The sequence below is a fragment of the Ylistrum balloti genome, unplaced genomic scaffold (genome assembly GCF_031769215.1).
Source record: "Ylistrum balloti isolate Yb309-2 unplaced genomic scaffold, AGI_CSIRO_Ybal_v1 Utg370978, whole genome shotgun sequence".
Classification (NCBI taxonomy): Eukaryota; Metazoa; Mollusca; class Bivalvia; order Pectinida; family Pectinidae; genus Ylistrum; species Ylistrum balloti.
In genome coordinates, this window is record NW_026782548.1 from 63495 (window position 1) to 78355 (window position 14861).

General features: G+C 33.9%; 1 protein-coding gene across 1 annotated transcript; it reads right to left on the bottom strand.

The window, feature by feature from the left end:
* Positions 1-3831: 3831 nt before the first annotated feature.
* LOC132559843 (methionine aminopeptidase 2-like) lies at positions 3832-14713 on the bottom strand. The gene is made up of 12 exons (XM_060224472.1): positions 14560-14713; positions 11020-11124; positions 10122-10181; positions 9626-9731; positions 9200-9305; positions 8751-8806; positions 8022-8203; positions 7513-7607; positions 6669-6765; positions 6326-6429; positions 5471-5586; positions 3832-5208 (listed from the first exon to the last, which is right to left on the bottom strand). The coding sequence occupies exons 1-12, from the start codon at positions 14711-14713 to the stop codon at positions 4956-4958; spliced, it is 1434 nt and encodes a 477-aa protein (XP_060080455.1). The 3' UTR covers positions 3832-4955.
* Between the last annotated feature and the right edge of the window lie 148 nt (positions 14714-14861).

Here is a 14861-nt window from a genome sequence, read left to right on the forward strand (position 1 = left end):
ATAGGTATCAATGTTTGCAGTTACCTGAAGTGGTACGTGTATATTTTGAAACGATAGTTTATAAATTACTCTCAGGTTCCGCGTTTGACTTTCTCCCGATTTTTCGACCAATTAGAATTGGTCTAGAAGTTACCACCCGTCTTTTTCTAACTCCTTTGGAATTCCACCGAGATTAAAGGTTGCGGTCTTGACTCGTCTTGTTGACATAGCCTATCTGTACGTAGACCTACCTAGACGTATCTTATCAAAATCAGGTTAATTCGAAAATTAAACCGCACTCTTCACACAAGAAACTATGACTTGACGTATTTCTCCTGTCGACAGGTAAACAGTGTACATCAACCGGAGGTACATCAATGACGAAACGCCATGGTAGCTAAAATAAATCTTTCCATTTCAATCAGACACGCTTGGATTTTTCAGAAGACCCGGAATACTTAGATTAACAAGCACTATTTCATTTCTGTTGATAGAATACGGGTCCAAACATGATGTTGTTTGTGGAGTGATTTTCACGCCGTCACATGACGCTGTAAATTATTGTGCGATATATGTGTATACTATTTTCACTGTTATGTAAAACTTTTACGAAATGAAGACACGGTATAAATTACAGAATACAGCGACAAAGTTCATGGACTCGGATATCATTCCATTCCATCGAATATTGATGTGTAGCATTGTACTTACCGAAGGAAAAAAAATCCAAGACACACTAAAATTTAATATCTGATAAAAAATCATCATCCATGAAAAAAGGGTTCTCTGTAATTTTTAATAATTAGGTATGTTCTTACGTTAAGCAAAAGATAAGTAAACCAGAGGTTCCGGGTTCGAATGCTAGTCCTAGTGTTGGCATTATGATAAATGACCTCTGATAGAGAATCATGTACGTGACTTACGTCTGTAGACATACACCTGATGAGATCATGCAACTTGGTAGAGTAAGAAAGAACGTTAAGTATTTTCAACATGAAGATATTGTAACACGGACGCACTGAGAACAAAATTAACTCGGAATACTGGATCGATGAGTTTAACCAATCTTTTCCTCTTACAAAATTATTACGCAGCTCTTATGACCAATTAAATGTGACATTACGAACATCTTTTTCTCTACCAGGTCTCGCCTAGAACAAAAATATTACATATAACTTTATTTAAGCATCGATCTGCTGTTAGTTGGCATTCATAAGAAATACGAATGCCAAATGGGTAATAATGGCATATTTAATGATGTGCATTCATCATTTTTAATTTTTGCAACCTCAGGTGATTTATAGCATGTGCAACACTGCCTGGCCGTTGTCCACGCATCTGTCTCTACAGTATCACGGTTCCTCTCCCGTCGCTACCTACCTAGATTTCCATGGAAGTTACCCATATATACAACTCTGTAGCCGGTTATGTGTCACGTGATCGCGAAAATTGAATCCGTGAAATGACACACGTGTTTATAACATGTCCTTTTGCATTCAGATCACGAAATTAGAATTCGTTAAAACAGTTTTAAAGGAAAATCGGGTGATTTTTTTATTACCTGTGGAAATTACCAGTTATACAGTAAGTACCCGGGTACTCGGGTATGAAGTATAAACTTAGATTTTTCAGTTGCTGATAAACCCAAACGCTTGTTGTTTAGGTATATATATTTACACAGTTGCTTATAAACCCATTTACACAGTTGCTGATAAACCCAAACGCTTGTTGTTTAGGTATACATATTTACAGGAGGTTCAACAAGTCTTCAGCGTCGCCAGGTGCATTCCAGCCAATAGGAGTTTCGGCCCTTATTCCACCGAAGTCTTCTGACTGGCGGTTTGGCAGTGTTTTTGTTAAATAATCATAGATACCGATTAACCTCAATGTAAAGGCAAGATAGAAGCCAAGAAGAGTACCTAACTGGACAAATGCATAATGCACCGCCGGACATTCCGACATGTTCCAAAATAGATTATCACAAAGTTGTATATACCTTTACATAATATTGGCTTTAATGTATGTCAGAGTCGGCATATTAAATTTTGTTTTAGTTGTACATTTGAAGAAAATATGCCAAATGTAATTTCAAAAACCGATACTGGTGAGTTAAGAATCGAGTAACTCGTGATCAGGGACTTTAGAGAAATAAACTCGTGATAATTTAAATTTTTAACTCGTGATCAGGGATTTTACACAGAAACCCGTGATAATTTAAAATTTTAACTCCTGATCAGGGACTTTACACAGAAACCCGTGATAATTTAATTTATTAACTCGTCATCAGGGACTGTTTCATCAGGTTTTTATGAAGGGAAACCCGTGTAAGAATCTCTATATAAAAGTATACACACAGTATAGACTGACAATTAAGATGGTTGATTATCTTACCTATCAGAACTGTTGCTGTGACCATTTATGATTTTCAGGTCATGGATGGTCGACTGGCGGTAGAGGAATTTAAATCACAAAACGTTTTTTTTTAATGTAGTTTCATTATCGCTTCTAGATAATACTATTTTCATTGATAATAAAGGTCACTTATACAAGTTAAAGGTCAAATGTACAGTTCCCATACTAGAACAAGACAACTACACGTAAGCTTAAAGAACAAGAAGTCCATGGGTCTCAACGGTCATCTGAGGTCTTCAGGTCTTTGGACAGTTTTAGAACCTATCCACCAGCACTGGAGCAGACAGAACAGAACTAATATATATGCAGTTTTAAGGCTTAATTATCAAATAAATGGAACTGATAATACTGTCAGTTGTTGTAGTTGAGCATATTTGACCCGTGCCCTTAAATGAAAGTCAAGGTCATTCATTTCAACAAACATGATAGCCCTTCATCCTAACATACTAATGGCCTAATGTAATGACCCAGTCATTTGGTTATTGAGAAGAAGTCATACACATATTTTAACAAATTTGACATGTGACCTTGAAAACAGGTCAAGGTCATTCATTTGAACAAATTTGGAAGCCTTTATCTGAGCATGCTACTGGCCCAATATCATAACCCTGGGGCTTCTGGTTATTGAGAAGAATTCGAAAATGTAAGGCACGATACAGGACAAAAGACAATCACAATAGATCAGGTCATGGAAAACTGGAAAAGATATCTGTAATAGCAGTCTCATTAAATATGCAAAGAGTTTGCTGACAATCAAACTTGAAAATGGGGTTAAGCTAACAAGTCTTCTAAACAAGTTTCCTAAAAATTCTAAAGATCTTATCACTCCTTCTTAATGTGCAGAAAGATTTCCCATAGAGTGAATAAAGAAATAACACAACCTGCTCACAGTAGCTCATTAAATATGCACCAAATTTGCAAAAGATATGCTGAGAGCTGCATCAAAGCAATAAAAGAAATCAGCCAATCAGTTCACATCAGCCTCATCTAATATGCGCGGAATTCCCTATTTATTAAACATGTGCAAGGGATTAAAGTATCAAGTGTACCAACCAAGTTTCATCAAAATCCCACCAGTCCTTCAAAAGCTATGTGGTAAGCAGCATCTGGCCGGATGGACAGAACCCATTTTAATATCCCCACCAGCTTTAATGGCGAGATATAATTATGTCAACAAAAAGAAACATCATTGACATATGTAGCAGGTAGATGTTTTCATCTGAATAAAATCTTTGTCCATCAACTATCATGTCATATGATATTATTTGACATTATAACATCATTTTAAGGGAGATAACAACAGTTGCAGGTACATGATGTGTTGGATAAATACATAATAGAAAGCCCAAGTTCTTGAATGTTAGTTACAGAGAATAAACTTACATGTATAGTTATACTTAATGCAGATTTCATATCCAAAGAAATAAAGTCAATATGTGATTGAATATTTTATCTTCTTTAATATCAAAAGCCAGGTAGACTTGGAGGCACACACTGTATGTCTTCCTTAAATAAGAAGTCAGGTAGGATGAATACTAGGTGATAGAATCGACATTCATCTGTACAGCTTTCGTTGTCATTGCCAGATCATACTGTCTAGATCCTAAATGTTTTCTTGACACACAATGAGTTCTATGCCCGAGGAAAGAACAAAACAAAACGACCAAAGCAGGATAAACTTCTATTTTCTAAATTGTCTTCCTGGAAAGTTGTCTTTTCAAAAGATGTTCAGAGTATAAAAAATAAATACAGATCTAGATGCAATTTGGGCAAACCTGATGAATGTATAACTTTCCAAAGTGTTGAACATGATTTTGCAGCTCAAATGCTACTACATCTATTTTTTATTTTTTCTGATTTTTTTTGTTTTATTTGACTGAATATTTCGGTCTCATACATGGTATGTATGTTAAGTTTCACTATACTGTAATACAATATATCTCTCAAAAGTCCTCAAAAACAGCTAGTTGTGCATTATATTTAAATAACATACACAGAGGCATCAATGCACCTGGCATAATGTTAAACTAAATCATATAGAATACATTTGTAATATCAAGTTTACAAGGTTAAAGTCTAATTTTTTCTTTAAATTCTTTTCTTCATAAAAATAGTCTCCACCTGCCACAAGCATTTTGGGAAAAGGTATTGAAGGTTTTAAGGATTTCAATTTGTTTCCCTGAAAGTTATCCCTTATGGCACATTTATTCCAATTTTCTGTTTCCTCTTTTAACAAAAACAAAAAACAAAAAAGAAAAAAAAAGGCAACTAATTTTGCAAGATACTGAGTTATTTCCATCCGACATCTATATCCACAAGATTTCTGGGATAATACTCCACCTGGACGTCCTGTCCTTATCATCAGCAGCGGGAGCCAAAGTAATGATAGCACTAAAGGATATCAACATATAGTCATTACAGCACTTTCTTCCACAAGTTCGATCACAGCAGTCACTTAATGCTGACTTTGCACTATCTCTCATAACCAATAAAGATATTTGGGCAATGTTTTACACACCTATAAGTATGCACCGCCCTGAACACAGTGCTAAAACTACCCAGGTTTAGTAGTCAGGACCTCGACTGATGATTTCTTTACATGTCGGTCGTAACAGTATTGTGTGTTCAAACTGAGCTGTGTAGCAGCCCTTTATATCACACAGAGGAGGGTATGCATCGATGATGCCAACGTCACAGAGATTTTTAAGAGCTATTAGATATTTGGTCTCTCCAATTCGGTCTAGCCATCTACGACAAAATGCTAACGTGCTGAAATTCTGGTTGATCACATTCAATAGATGCTTAGATTTTTGGACCCTGAAATAATAAAACAAAACTTTAGTTAACGTGGTAGAAAAGTTGTAACTTTTATTTCAAATTCATCTAAGGAGTAAGGAGGATCTGATTTTTAATATTTTTTTTGTGACAATGACATCACAAAAGACAAAAGTCAGTAACTATTTTAGAACTTTAGAAATAAATAATTTGACATGCAAAATTAAAATATCATTGCCATCTAACGATTTTTGTCATTGCCTGGTAAGATAATTTATAAAGGAGTTTTAAAAACATAACTTACCTGAGAGGAACATGCCCTACTTCAAAGTTTTTCATGTAATGTGATGTTTCCATATCGTCATGTACCATTCCTTTTCCTGTACTACCGAACGTCTCAATTGCATAGAATTCCATTTCCTGAACAATAACATACATTGGATAAGCATCAAGATTATTCAAATCACAGATATTGGATGAGGTTGATCATCAGCAATAGTTTAGTTAAGTAAGGTATACCACAGTAAGATCAAATTCACTTCGGTAGCTAGTAGTGCATGTATGTAGTGGACCCAAAAACTATGATGTCTAACATGTCTAGATGACCATAGATCAACTAATGGTTCACTTTAGTTGAACCAGAGCAACAAGACACCACATGTGTCATCACTTTGAAGCATGGCAGTGATTAGTTGATTTTTATCGGTAGATGTAACAGCGTTAGATGGAACAGCCTGACTACACGTATGGTAAAGAATAATAATCTAACACTTTCCTCCAATTATATCATATTGCATCCAATATTTTTAAAGCTGACAAAGAATAACAATACTCCTATAATTTAGTCTTATCTTTTTTATCAGAATATGACAACTTAGATGTAGGCAATTAAAAAAAATTCATTAAGAGTGGTTATCAATGAAGAGTAATTTTTCTTCCATTGACTGTTAAACAGTTATTGACATCATAAAACAAAGAATACATGAAAACACCATTGTACACAATAATCCAGTATTATCAAATTGAAAAATTTTCATAATAACTCAAATATTCAGATAACAAAAAAAAAAAAAAAAAAATTATAATGATCTCTTTGACTTCCAGCAAGTAAAATTTGATTATCATTTTCAAAAGCATCCTTCCCCTTTGTTCAACTTACCTCCATTTTGGTTGCTTCCCCTCCTTTCACAATGGGAACAGTTTTTCCGGCATGTATTCTGTATGGCCCGATAGAATGACCATTTAGGTTCCTGATAGCTTTCACTGAAATTATCATCAGAAAACTTCAACCATGTGGCTTTTATTTGTATTCAGAAATTTGAATATCTCTTAATGCTTTTTTTTCATTTGTGAAACTACCTTTATTGAAAAATAGTTTATATTAATTAATTAGTCGGACTAGCTTGAAACTGTTTCAAAATTCATGGCATGAAAATAGCAGATTTTACAAGAAATTACTGTTTCAAAAGTTGACAAGAAAGAAAAAAAAATCTAGTATCTACCCTGGTATGTCTTCCCGTCCAAGTCAACTTCGTAAGATTCCATCACTTCCTGGATGGACTCACCAATATCACAGAGACGTACATCTATGCCAGCTTCCTGAGAAAAGGTATAAACACAGAGATTCAAAGGAAGTAAACACATATTGTTAAATATTTGTTTCTTTTTTTGGAGCAAAGATTATTTTGTGTTAATTAAAAAGCATAGTCTCATGAAATTAAGAACTAATTTCCTTTTTGGTTGGAAAAAATTGATCTTTATGGTATTCAATAATGATATATCAGGTACGCTGACTTTTGAGAAATCTGTTTAAATATACTTGTGTTGTTAAATATAGTGTTGTTTGTAGGATTTGGGGAGAGAACTCTTATATAAGTTGTAATTTGTAAATCATTTTTGAGAAGTACATGTGTAATGTATTTTAAGTTATCGGTTAGATAATGGGATGGGATGTAAAATGAGAATAAACCATGTAGAGAATATATAAGCCCTGTAATTAGCTACATTCTGAATGGCTTGTTTGAGCGAGTCACATCTTAAAATCTATTGCCGTTAACCATATGGGTTGGGATTGTGATGATAAAAAGAGTGACACTGGCAAATGTTAGGGTGATAATAATCAATTTAAGTTGAATGCAAGGGCTGAGAGATTAATAAGTGTGGGCAAGAGTAAGGTTGAGTGAGGCTTATAGTGCAGAAAAGGGAAGGGAGTGAAGGTGAGGGCCTAGGTAAGTAAGAACATTATGTGAAGATGAGCTTTGGTGGTAAAGAACAAGATGATGGTTCAATTTAATGGTGGGATTTAGGACAGGGATGAGGACAAGCACTGTGAAGAGAGGGTGATACCTTGATCCCTGTATTGGTTGCATCTTGTACAGCCTGTTTTAGGCGGTCAAACTTTGGGTTGAATGTGAGTGTGAAAGCACAGTCAATGATCCTACCTGTAACAGATTCAATAAGAATACGCAATAAATCTTTCTACAATTTCTACTGTGCTTCAATAATGAATCCATATTGATATTTGGCCCTTTATAAACTGTCACTACCCTTTGAAAAAAATGCTCAATATCTAATTTGAAAAATATCAGATCACTCTGAAAAGAGAACATATCTATCCAAAATTTCAATGTTGAATATATCTAGAACTTATAAGAATTTCACACAGACATGAAGTGATTTACGTTATACAGTCTATTCTAACTGATGAGATCTTTTTACACATATATCCACTACGCAGCACTACAATGATTTTATGTGAATCTAAAGTTTGTTTAAGTACAAATGAACACTACACACCCAGAATTAATTAAACATTCACAGAAAATATGCTGTAGTTTTCAAAAGCATTTTCTTACCATTTATGTGTGTACCAAAATCTATCTTACACACATCATCATACTGTAGGACTGTTGGGTCACCAGCATTGGGTGTGTAATGGGCAGCACAATGATTAATGGAGCAGCCAGTGGGGAACGCTAGTCCTGCTTCCAGGCCTTTCTCATTAATTAGCTTCCTCGCCATATTTTCAAGTGTTTCACTGTAAATGAAGTAAACTCAGGAAATTTCACCAAATGTACAGCATTTCAACAAGTATCTATCTAGCAAATTCCAATTTTATCTGCTACTTGTATCTGAAGAATCAACAAAATGACATTTAAATATTTAAAGCTTGTTACCTGAATTACTTACATCAAAAACATGAAAATTTCAGCCAATATGTTTTTGTTTTTATATCTTCGTCCCTACAACCCAAGATTTAATCTATATATCTTGAACAATTCTTCTCCTGTACTACAGAAAAAAAACGACAGTAAGCAGTCTGTTTACCCTCAATATGCATATGGCTGACAAATTTCAAATGCACCTTGTTCTAACAAATAACATAATTATCAGGAAATACTATTGTAGATCTTCTGCCTCAGACATCCAAAAGGAAACGGATTAATAAAATGCTTTGTTTTTGGTGTTTTAAAAGTAATAAGATAACAGATTTGTATGCCAAGTAATGTAACACTTTCTGTATTATACTGTATGGATTCTTCCTATCATTAAAAACTGCTGAAAATCAAAAGCAGATTACTTACCAGATATGTATCATTGTCATCCCTGGTTTTATGTAGTTCTGCATATACATTCGTGTCTGCAATCAAAGGGAGATAAATCATATCTACTGCCATGATACATACTAAAGCATATCAGAATTCAGTGAAGTTATTAAATAAGCTGCAATTACCTTTTCTTGAGTTGCTGAATTACTTAATTACATGCAATGTATCATGTACAGTCTAAAATAAAATAATTTGCTGGGAGAAGGGATCAACTTGGACAATTTACTATGAAATGATGCCTAGAAATTTCCCTGTACATCTGATTCAACTTGACTAAACATCTATTGAGTTGATACCAGCTATATCAGGAACATGCCATATCAGACACTTCTCATCATCAGATATTTTCAATCAACTTTAACTATACATATCATACACTCAGAATTTTTAAGATAATTTTTGTGATTTGGTGATTGGATGTTTACCTGTCTGTGAGCTTCTGCTGCCTGTCGTATTTCTTGGTACACTTCTATGTTAGCTCTATCTAATGCTTTCTTCTCTTCACTTGTGAATCTGTCTTTGGCAGTTCGGCTGAAAAATTCACATGCATTTCAGATAAGTACTGTACAAGTATTGTGCATTAACAGTACTATAAATTCACATGGCAACTCATACATTAAAAAATTTTCCACCACAAACTAATTTTTTAAACAATACAATACTTTCCAGTAAATGATAATATTATGGAGCCAAAGTTTATGAGTTCCTGATATTAGTTGGGTTTCAAGAATCATTATTCAAGTGAAACAGGGAATATTGAACTTTGAAAACATTAATTCCCATTAGTTCATCAGATAGTTCATCTTTTTGTCTCTAGATAAAGGGATATGAGATACTGTCTGATAACTTACTCATCCTTCAATGGTGGATATTCTGTCACCTGCCCTTCAGGGTAGTTACCATCAGGAAACAGTTCTGAGATTGGTATTGATGGGGGATCTGTCTGCTGTTTTCCTCCTTTTAAAGCAATTATTTTTATTATTCCTGTATCACAAAATTACAAACTCCATCATTTTTATTAAGATCTTTTTGAAAAATCTAACAACTCAACTGAAACCTTGCTTATAATTTAAAAGCAAAAATTAAAACTTTGCCATATAATATTATAGCTGAAGACTTGTTCATTGGAACATTATTAATTGAAGCCGAATTAACATGACTGAGTTTACAATAACATTAAAAAAAATGTTTTTTCACATTTCATAGTTCGATTATACAGATGTCCAGCCTGGAAATAAGACAAATTAAAATCATTCAAACAAGAAACTTGTTCATAACATCAGACAAGTGTAATAATGCAAAGTTTCATATGACAACAACAACCTAATTATTACAATTCAATTTTACCCTTCTTCTTCTTTTTCTTCTTCTTCTTGACCACAGATTCTCCACTAGTCTGGTCTTCGCCTAAATCAATTCCATGGTTATGTATTAGATCTCAGAGGGATTTTAATGTGAACATCAAAGGTTATATAAACTACAAATATGTATAGTTACTTACTATCCTGAGACTTTTTAACAATATTACATCAATTTAATTGTAATTTATTTTGACTTGACAGGAATTATATATCAGTATCATATGTGTTTTGCCTTTATCTAAGAAATTTGTGTGACGTGACTTAAGTCACCTGTATGACTCGTCTCCTATAATACTCCACATGATGCAGGAACAACACAAATGCCCCAGGAGCCAGCCAACAAAGGGAAGTTTGGAAATTTTCTGTGTTGTTGGTCTTGTAAAACAGTATATTCATGATTTACAAAAAAGATTGAAGTTTTGCCTTTCATCAACCTGTTTTTGTGAAAATTTTAATCACAATTCTTAAAGTTAAATGGATAAACCCATTCAAAACATGACCTGCATATTCTTGTACAACTATATACCAAATTAGTTCTGTATTGTTAATGAGTGAATTAGTCAAGAGGAAATTATGGCAGAGTGACAGAATGGTGTTACTAACAAGTTTCATTATCTGTAATACACTAACATGTGTTGAAACCAAAGGATGACAGTGTGGTAAAATGATGGCCAAGGGTAACTTTGTCCTTATCCAAGAAACAATTAGGGGCATAAAATATGTAAGGAAAGCACATTTGGTATATTTTGTAAATACAAATCTGTATTTTTTAAATGGACAAAATTATCAACAAGTGTTTCATGCTTTTTGCTATATGGTAACTTTATCAGTTCAAAAATACTTTTTACGTTCTGAAATTAATTCCTAACTAATATAGTACTGACCTTCTGCAGCATCTCCATTAAGGGTATGTCCTTCCAATTTTTCTGCGATGTCATTAACAGCTTTCTTGGATCCTTCGTCTTGTTCTACATCAGGAGCTTCAGCATCTTTCAGTGAAAACAAAGATTCTTTGAAATATATTTCATAATTCATATACCAGGTCCAACTGTAACAATTGCACAATGTTTTGAATTCTTGAGTAAGACTGGATATTTGAATAAATAAAAAACCAAAAAACTACTCACAATTGTGATGATCTTTGTCAACTAAATATATATATATAAATATATGACAGGTATCTTTGGTACAATTAAATTACATATGTTGGCTGACCAGCAGTGGCCTGATGTTTATAGGATTTGTACAGCTTGCTTTCCCAGCAACATACTGAGATGTGTTATTCTCATCTACAAGCTATTTAGACAAGATCTAGAGATAATCAACAATCCAGAAAACAAAGGTTATAATAGTTTCATCCAGGATCCAGGATCATTACAAACCAATCAAAAGAATGACTAGCAAGTTCTATCATTCAAACTTAAAGAATATCAATATCCACACGTAATACCATCACATTGATGTGTGGTTCCGAATGTCTGACAATTCAGTAAGAAACAAATACAAATCATAGGCTTTTATCAATTATCTTCCAAATTATTAAAACATAATGACATGCTATCAAAATTGAACAGACCATTTTTTTACAAGCCCCATATATATCATGTAAGTCTAATTGGCTACATCAAGGTTCAAAATTAACACAAGCTAACACGCAAAATGTGTTAATTCTTGGCATGTTAGCATTTGAAATATGGTCAAAGGATGAAAATATTTGCATCCTCAATCCAAATTTTCGTAATACATAAATGTGTCCCACTCGCTTCCCGTTAGTTTGACACTCAGTCACAGTGTGTTGGAGAAGAGAATTTCCTGGTATGATTGTAGCACTATTCTGATTGGCTAACATATATAGTCTGAGTCATGTGCATGTGCAATGGTCAAGGTCTCCCAATCCACAAGTTAGAGGGTAGGCGGCCTACTTTACTCATCAAAGTCGTCATCCAGGCCTAAAATAACCGACTATTTTAAATGAGAATCTGCAACAGGAGGTGCAAATGAAAGCGACTGCCTTGATGTCGCCAGAAGTGATGGTGGATCACCTGAAAATCCCCTCGAAAAAATCAAAACATCGCAGCATGGAATCATATGTCAGCTCAAAACACTGAAACAGTGGACACAAGAACTTTATGTAAACATGGGTTATGTTGGATAAGTGGACAGAGGACAAAGAGACCAGTGAAACTGTAACAGTGCTGTATTTTTAAGATTCGTGATGTCCCCATGAACCATATAATGTATTTCAAACACCATGAACTGTTAAGTATACATTGAGTTCAAGCTTGTATTAACTTTGGACTTCTGACATAATACCACTTCATTCTTTATTCATGGCATGGTCAGATGTCAAAAAAACCTAATAAAATATTCATGCTAAATTATTTTGCTTGTTGGATTTTAACTTTGCTTGTAACTTTCAAACCTACAAGCAAATTATTGCTTGTACGTTCAAAACTGAAGTTCAAACCTTGCTACATCAGTGCCTGGGAAAGGCGTGCGTCATGCGCCATAGTCCCATAAAAACTGAAAATGTTGCATCGATTTTGGCTACTGATGCACCCTTGTCTCTTTCCAATTTTTACGATCTTTTGGGTACAAACTTTTTGAATACCAAATCACACAGACGCTTTGATTCACTCCTTTCATTCAAAACAAGCGCTCAAGTGATTTACACATATTTCAATGACGTCACTGATCTGTGTGCTTGGTAAAATAGTCAACATCGTCTGTATCTACATTCCAGATCTAGAATTTAAAGAATCATTTTGAGCATGCCACCTAAAAAGAAATTAAAAGAGACCACTTGATCAGGGTCCGATCAGTTAATTCTTTCAGTCGTCATCTAGTCAAAATATGTCAAACAATCAAGTTTCATCGGAAACACTGCCCAATCCCGAGTCTGATGGACAAGCCGTCATTAAAAAATCAAATGTCGCAGATGAATCTACCTCATCACTCATTGTAGATCAAGACTTAGTGTCCCCGTCTGCACAAAATGTGCCGTCTATCAGTATCCTTACGTCAACTGAAAATGTCAAAGTTACGAAAACTAGGAAAATTCAAGATAACTGGTTGAAAATCTGGCCATGGCTCTATGTTGAGAAAGGTGCACATTTTTGACAAATTTGTGTTGAAAATATCTCTAGTGTAATTTGATATAATTTTATTTGTGGACACAGTCCAATTTTATGTCAATCCTGTATGTAATCATGTGAAACTTATGATGATTATTCAGATTTCAATAAAAGATGTGTGTAAATTATATTGTAATTTATGATATATCACATAAGATTTTGAAAATGTCACATAGGTTTTGAAAATGTCACATTGGTTTTTGGATTATTATAAGCCATTGTCCCATTGAAAAAAAATCTTTCCCAGGCACTGCTGCATACTTTTGTTTTGGAAAATAGCGTTTTGGTGAAAACGTATTTCAGTTGAGAGAATGACAATATTGAATGACATCTTTGCATAATTCAAAGCTACCTAATTTTTCTTCAGATTTCCAAAAACTCAAAGCTTCATTGAGAGCCAATGTTGTAGAGAAGAAAATCAAATAAAGTTCACAATCAAGCCAAGCATCTTAACTGGAATTGAACATGGGCCTGTGGCATGGTGAAAATAAACGTTGATGTGCTTAGCAGACTAACTGATAAAGAGAAATAATCTTGTAGGAAATAGGTAAAGCTGGTGCTACATGAATAATGCTTCATGAAAAATGATTTATTCCAAATGTTAAATGCTTCATGTAAAACGCTTCATGAAGAATCATTAATCTTTCTAGAGATGTCTTTTGATTTCAAGTGAACTCCAGTTCATTCTATCATAAGGATGTACTTTTTTGAGGGCAAGTTGGATTGTGATAAAATGAACCCAATATTTCTAGGTGTGTTGTAGGAATAATTGTTTAAGCCACAACATTCATTGTTTGTGTATTTTTACCACTTTTATGAACACCTCTGTTCTGTCTCAAAAATGATTATAGTCAATAAAAATGTAAATATCAGCATAATAAATGTGAATATTGACATCAAATTATCATATAAAGACAAATTACCAGTATAGTCTTAGCACTACAACAATAAATTAACTTGTTCTCTCATACTAAATTCCACATATGTTCGTTTCAACCTGTCACACTCATCTTTAACAGATGGATCGGAAGTCAATATCCTTTAATTTCTCAGACCAGAAAAAGATGGAGATTTCATAAACTGCAAATGAGGGAATCTGGGACATTTTCTAACGTTTTACTAAGCTTTGTTGTATTTAAAGGCGTTTTTCTTTGCAAGTATAAGAAAAACGATAAAAGGTCAAGTACAATGAACATGTTAGTGATTGATAATGATTGATAACCTCTGGCTCCCACAAGATGGTCTCATATCAGTTACATCACCACTTATAGATTTATTAAGGTTATTAACCTGTCTTTTTCTTTTTCTTCTTCTTTTTCTTCTTCTTAGGTGCATCAGCCTGGCTACCCTCTTCTACAATGTCATCGTTATCAGCAGGCAAAACATCATGTTCCTGTTTTTCATCTTCATTTTCAACCTGAGCCACTGCGTCATGGTCGGCCATGCTTGTTTTGATAGTCTCTAACAACAATAATTTAACCAATCATTGGTTTTGTTTCCCGAAAAAAAAACTACATAAAAAATCCGATTATATCTCGCAATCGAGTTATATGTTTATTTCAAGTAAAAAATCAATAAAGGATTTTTTTTAT

What these genes read in the sequence shown, in the direction of transcription:
- LOC132559843 (XM_060224472.1), bottom strand. Translation starts at nt 14,713, where the DNA reads ATGGCCGACCATGACGCAGTGGCTCAGGTTGAAAATGAAGATGAAAAA. An exon ending in TAATGGAGATGCTGCAGAAG is followed by an intron (nt 10,182 to 11,019) that starts GTCAGTACTATA and finishes GAATTGATTTAG; the next exon opens with GCGAAGACCAGACTAGTGGA. An exon ending in GGACGGGAAGACATACCAGG is followed by an intron (nt 6,430 to 6,668) that starts GTAGATACTAGA and finishes TGATAATTTCAG; the next exon opens with TGAAAGCTATCAGGAACCTA.